At 46.9% G+C, this 6,657-nt stretch overlaps 1 protein-coding gene across 2 annotated transcripts; it reads left to right on the forward strand.

Annotated features, from left to right (window-relative positions):
• The first annotated feature begins 791 nt into the window (after positions 1-791).
• On the forward strand, positions 792-4,112 carry LOC136508938 (uncharacterized). Of its 2 annotated transcripts, none has more exons than XM_066503718.1 (4): positions 792-1,457; positions 1,560-2,786; positions 2,867-3,003; positions 3,087-4,112. In XM_066503718.1, the coding sequence occupies exons 1-4, from the start codon at positions 845-847 to the stop codon at positions 3,483-3,485; spliced, it is 2,376 nt and encodes a 791-aa protein (XP_066359815.1). In that variant the 5' UTR covers positions 792-844; the 3' UTR covers positions 3,486-4,112. The 2 variants fall into 2 exon arrangements, with proteins under 2 accessions (XP_066359815.1, XP_066359816.1); XM_066503719.1 differs by having other exon boundaries at positions 793-1,457; positions 2,885-3,003; positions 3,087-4,108.
• The last annotated feature ends 2,545 nt before the right edge of the window (positions 4,113-6,657 follow it).

Consider the following 6,657-nt stretch of genomic DNA (forward strand, 5'->3'; position numbering starts at 1 on the left):
GAAAAGGCGACGCCTCATCCCCGCCTAGGCGCGACTAATCGCAAGGCGAGGGGTTCCGCCTGGCCTACGGGGGTAGGCGGACCCCTAGGCGGGCGGAGCGCCTAGGCGGCGCAAGGCGTCGATTCGGCGTCGATTCGGCGGCGCTGAAGCCGTCTAGGCGGCGCGGAGGCGGGCGCGGCGACCGAGCGCGCGAAAAATTGACGCCGCGGGCGACCGCGCGCACGCAGCTGGCTTCGGGCGCGGGAAAGAGAAGGCTCGGGCGCGGGAAGGATAAGAGGGAGAAGGGGGAAAAGGACGCGCCTGCTTCCGACGGCCGCGCTCCTCCCTGCGACCCCGCCGGGAAGCTGCTCCCGCCGGCTGCGCTCCTCCTCGCTGGGTAGGTGGTCCCGCAGACTGCGCTCCTCCCCGCCAAGCTCGTGGTACCGTCGGTCGCGCTCCTCCCCGCCGAGCTCGTGGTCCCGCAGGCCGCGCTCTTCCGCGCCGAGCTCGTGGTCCCGTCGGTCGCCTCCCTAAGCTGAAGCCCCAAGGCCCAAGGTCCTCTCTTGCTCCTCTCCTCTGTTCCCTGCTCCTCCCCTGCTCTTCTCCTCTGTTCCCTGCTCCTCCCCTGCTCTTCTCCTCTGTTCCCGCAGTCTGAACTTGGTAGGACCGTAGGAGTGCTCTGAAGTGATGATTCTTATTTGATAAACAAATTGACCAAGCACCGGTTACCAACTTACCATGAATTTTCTCTTGGTTCAAGCTAGCACTTTTTTTTAGCTGATGTGTGACTGATTGTATGTATCTTTGTTTGACTGAATCATTTGTAGGATGTGTGACTGATTTTTTTAGCTGATTTGCTACATGTATGTATTGCCTGAATGTTCACTTAACTCTGAATGTATTGTCACTGAAATCTGAATGTATGTATATGTATAGGATGTCGACAACAGAGGTTGCACCTGAAACTGAGGGAGCGAATCTCCTGAGAAGGAATTCGGATGATGTGGGATGGGAATATGGGGTTCTTGTTGATGCTATCAACAAGGACAAGGTGAAGTGCAAACTATGTGACAAGGTGATGCAAGGAGGGATTTATCGGTTGAAGCAACATGTGGCCCATGAAGGAAAGAATGCGACGAAATGCAAGGCCAGAACACCGGAGGCTCTGGAGGCTAAAGAGAAGTGCAAGAAAGCACTAAATGATGCAAAAAGAAAGAGGGAGGAGAAGACTGTTCGTGAACTAGAACTTAGAGAGGAAGTGAATGTTTCTCGGGTTGGAGGTGGAGAGTCAGAGGAAGTCACTTGTATTGGAAGTTCAGAGCCTCACAAATTAGGACCCATTGACAAATGGACGCGTGCTATTGATCCTAAAGCAACCAAATCTGAATCTTTCACTCAACAGAAGCTGAACAAGGAACTTTGGAAAGAAAGATTACATGAGGTGCATAAATATATTGCAAGATGGGCCTATAACCATGGTAATTTCCTTGCTGTTTTTTTATTTCAGATTTCAATTTCATTGGATGCCTTGCTGTAGTACTGAACTGAACACTAATTTCCTTTTTTTGTAACAATGACAGCAATACCATTCAATGCATGTGACAATGATGAGTTCAAGCAAATGTGTGAAGCAATTGGACAATTTGGGCCTGGAATTGAACCTCCAACTATGTTTGACCTGCGAGGAAGATTGCTGGAAGAAGAATATGCAAGAACCAAGAGTTTGCTGCAAGAACGTGAAGCCGAGAAGGTGAAGAATGGGTGCTCTATTATGACCGATGCTTGGTCAGATAAGAAGAGGAGAAGCATAATGAATGTGTGCACTAATTGTGCTGATGGAACCAATTTTATTTCCTCAAAAGAGATGTCAGATGTGTCACACACAAGTGAAGTCATCTTTGAACTAGTGGACAAAGCAATCGAAGATATTGGTCCAAATGATGTGGTGCAAGTTGTGACTGACAATGCTTCTAACAACATGGGAGCAAAGAAGCTACTGCATGAGAAGAGACCACAGATCTTTTGGAGCTCTTGTGCAACTCACACAATCAACTTGATGCTCCAAGGAATTGGCAACATGGCTCGGTTCAAGAAGGTGATTGACCAAGCAAAGACATTCACCATATTTGTCTATGGGCACACAAGAACACTAGAGTGCATGAGGTACTTCACTGAGGGCAAAGAGATAGTAAGGCCAGGAGTGACTAGGTTTGCTTCAAACTATTTGACTTTGAACAGCATACAAGAGAAGAAGGACCAACTAAGAAAGATGGTGGTGCATAGTAGGTGGGACTCATTGAAGGATGTGAAATCAAAGAAGGGAAAAAATGCCACAGCAACTATATTGAATCCAAACTTTTGGAAGGATGTGAAGTTGACATTGGCTGTTTTTGAGCCATTGTTCAAAGTTCTCCGTTTGGTTGATGGAGATGTGAAGCCGTCCATGGGTTTTGTATATGGAGAACTATTAAAGGCAAAGAGACAGGTCAAAGAGGCCCTTGGCAATAATGAGTCCCGTTTCAAGGATGTTATTGCTGTTGTTGACAAGAAAATGGCTGGAAGACTAGATTCTCCATTGCATTTGACAGCTTATTTGTTGAATCCACACTACAGTTATGCTGACCCTTCAATCTTTGATGCTCCCAAAATGACAGAAGGATTTATCAGTTGTGTGGAGACTTTTTATTATCATGATGAAGACATGCAAGAACAAGCTGCCAACATTGAACTCCAGAAGTATCAGAATAGAGAAGGACCATTTAGCAAGAAGCTTGCAAGGAATTTTGAAAACTTTGATTATAATCCAGGTAAAAGTTGTTTGCTGATTTTACATGGTTGTTTGTTGTGTTCATCTATCAAGAAATCTGTTGTGCCTACTAACTAATAGAGAGGTTTTTTATTTCAGCATCATGGTGGCGGCTTTATGGAACTGAAACACCAGCTCTACAGAAGATGGCTACCAAGATCCTATCTTTAACAGCAAGTTCTTCTGGTTGTGAAAGAACTTGGAGTGGGTTTGATGGGGTTAGTACCTATCTGTTATCAAAATTTCAGCAGCATTACAATTAAATTGCAGAACTAAAAGTGCTCTTATTTTTAATTTATAGGTGCACACTAAGAAGAGAAATAGGCTTACTACATACCGCCTCAACAAGTTGGTCTACATTCAATTCAACAACAGGCTGATTAATAAGAGAGCAAAGATCAAGTCAAAGAAAATTACTGATGTTCTCTTGTCTAGTGATACAACTGAAGCTCAAGGTTTCCTCCAAGAGAATGGAGATGATTGTGCATTAGTTGTCTTTAGAGATGAGGAAGATGAGGAAGAACTCATGGAAGGTACAGGGATACCTTGGTCTGTGCTTGGAGATGCAGTGGGAGCAGAAGAACAACTAGAGCTGCGTAGAAGTGCAAGGGTGAGAGAGCTCTATGAAGAAGAGTTTGAGTCCGAAGAAGAAGAGTTTGATGAAGATGAGGATGACTATGTGATGGATGAACCCTACTGAAGAAGTGTGAGACAGCTTCATGCCTTCATGTCATGTTTTAGCTTTTATTATGCATCCATGTATCTTTAACTTATGAACTTAGAACTCCTGATGTGTGCTTGTGTTTTGTGTTGTGAGAACTGAGAATCATCAATCATGTGATGTAATGTACTGCTAGTCTACTATCCATTTTATATTCTATGTTGCTACCTGTTGTCCCTTCATGTTTGTGATTTCAAAAGGCTATCCTATGCTGCTGAAATGCTGATAATGGATGGGAGAAGGCTCAGACCTCAGATAAGTACCTAACTTGCTATTTTCTATTTTTTGTATCACTTGTATTGATGCCCAATTGCATCTAAAAGTGTTGTCCACTTCTATTGCAGCAGTGCTGTAGGAAATTCAGTGATCAGCAACTACTATTTTGAAGCTATAAGCCTATAACAGGTATGTATCAACTGCAACTAAAAGAGCTATGTATCAACTGCAACTAAGGACAAAGGACCTAAGGTATGTCTACTGGTCCTTCCCTATTTTTTATCTAAATTATTCATGATTTATGCTATAAGCCTATAATTGTATATATTATATATTGATATATAAATATAAATTGGCAAAACGCCTAGAAAAACGCCTAGCATCGCCTAGGCTGGCCTAGGCTGGATTAGTCGCTAGGCTAAGGGTCATCGCCTAGATTTCGCCTAGCGCCTAGCAAAACTTTGGTACCATCATCCACTTAGGATTTTAATGCTCATTACTTCATTGGTAACCTCCTTGTTCAAGAAGGGCAGGCGAGCCTCAAGGCCCTAGGCAGATATATATTGTCTTGTTGACTGTCATTCATTTATACTGTTTGAGAGGCAGCTTCAAGCAAATTGTACTGCCATTGAAACAAGTGATTTGCGACGCAGGCAAAAATACTTCAGGCCAATCACTTTAATCCATAGCTTTTCCATGCTCATGTACAAACTGCAAACCAATAAGTTGGCACTTCACTTCTTGTCAGTTCTTATTGGCTGCAACCAAAGAGCCTTCACCAAATATTATTCAAGCCTAGTCCAATACAAATTCATCTAGCGTGTAGCAGAGAGCTTCACTCAGGAAAAGGGAAAATCCTAAAGGTACTGACCATGGTGTACATCTCGAAGGTGTTAGGCACTCTTTCATGGTCATTCGTCCTTGAGGTGCTATAGGCAAGAGGTTACTCTAGTCGTTGACTCGTTGGTGTAGTTGGATTGCAGTGCAACTATCCAAATCCACCTAAAAGGTCCTGCTCAACAGTCAACCATGACTATCAGATAAACATCTGCGTGGTGTATTGCTTGAGAAGGAGCATCAAGAATATTATACTATTGTGGAAACAAGCAAATGCGAGGAGGCACATGATTTACGGAGGTGGACATTTTGTTTATGGAGGCAATCAAGATTTTCCATCTCATAAAATCGATTTATAGAGGCGGTCAAAATTACCTGTCGGTACAGAAAGTGACCAACTAGTGAATATTTGTAGTTTTGCTGTACGTTATGATCGGAGGTGGCCTAGCACTCAATGACACAGGATTTATACTGGTTCAGGCAATGTGCCATACGTCCAGTTTGGGTCGATCGGTGACTTTATTCCTGAGCCCAGGTGCTCGAAGTCTGCAGTGGGGTTACAAATGAGAAGGAGAAAGATGGGGGGTACCAGAGGCCCGGTCGGCTTCGGTCGGAAGGGCCGAGAGCGACGGGAACTCCGCTATGAGCTAAGTGTTCAAGCATGTGCTTGAGGTCCGAACCTGGCGGTTCTGTGGTTGTGAGCTATTGGACTAATGAATCTAAAGGAACTGAGCTTTTATCAATCGATCCTCCTGTTGGAGGGAGTGCATCCCCTTTTATAGATGAAGGGGATGGCTTTACAGGTGAGAGGGAGAGGGTACGGATGCTTTTAAGCCTTGTTGCCCACGCCGATGAGGATTGGATAATGGTAGGCGCCCACAACACTGTTGATGTCACTGTAGAATGTCAGGTGCACGTGGGAGGTTGCATTGTCTTCTTCAGGAAGGGTTGACGTCGGTACCTGCAAAATACTGTTGGATGCCTAGAGGCATGTGAGGAGTCTCACCGCGTTTATCGGGTATGGTGAATCCTAGCGCCTACAACACTATTGATGCCCAGAGGCATGTGAGGGGTTTTTTGCCGTACGGGAGTCCGACGGCGCCTACAATACTGTAGGATAAATGTCGGCGCCTACAATACTGTTTGTGTCAGGGTGGTTGTGGAACACTATTCCCGTAGGTGTACAGGGTATGGTCCCTGTACCGTGGTTTGACTCGCGTGCTGCCTTCTCCGTTCGTCCCTGGTCCCTTTCGAGCGGGCGTCCCCAGTCGGATGGCCCCAGTCGGCTTCGATTGCGCCAGTCGGAGAAGAGCGGTGAGCAGGGTTCTTAGGTAGCCCGGTCGGAGAGACGCGGGGTCAGAGTCGGAAGTAGGACTCGGGGCAGGCCTTCCGACCGGAGAGGCCGCCCGGAGGTGGCTGGAGCCCGAATGGCGCTCCAGTCGGACCGGTGGGCCGAAGTAGCTGACGAGCGGGCATTGCTCTTCTTGGGCCAGGCCTTCTGGTCGGTTGCTGGACCGCCCTTTTGCCCTGTTGTTTTTAGACTCTTGGGTCGAGCCTTAGCGTGGAAGCCGGTTCCCGAGGGACCCTGGGTGTTGTTTTAGCAGGCGTGTGTGAATGTTTTTAGTCTGAGATGGATTTTTGTTTAACCAAGGCGTCGTTGTGCAGCCGAGGTGTTTAGGCGCGGGGATTGGATTGTGACAGAACTTACTGATCCCAGTGTCGATGCGTGCCGTGGATCGGGTGAGAAAGTTAGTTCGGATGTGAGAGAGCTCACTGATCCTGGCGTCGATGCGCGTCGTGGGTTCGGGTGAGGGAGTTAGTTTGGGACAAACCCTGGCATCGGCGCACGCCACAGACGAAGACAGCTTAGTTCAGATGCGACAAAGCTCGCTAATCTTTGGCGTCGATGCACGCCGTGGGATTGGGCGAGGCGGAGTCGCGAGCGGACCCAGGCGTCGGTGCGCGTCGTGGATTGAGAGATTTAGTTAGTTTAGGAATCGGTCGAGCCAGAGCTCATGGATCCTGACGAGGCGAGTTCGGGGTCACGGTCCTCGGAGTCTGAAGTGTAGTCGGAAGTGAAGCCATATGACATGAGTTC

Source organism: Miscanthus floridulus, chromosome 15 (assembly GCF_019320115.1).
Source record: "Miscanthus floridulus cultivar M001 chromosome 15, ASM1932011v1, whole genome shotgun sequence".
In the NCBI taxonomy this organism is placed as follows: Eukaryota; Viridiplantae; Streptophyta; class Magnoliopsida; order Poales; family Poaceae; genus Miscanthus; species Miscanthus floridulus.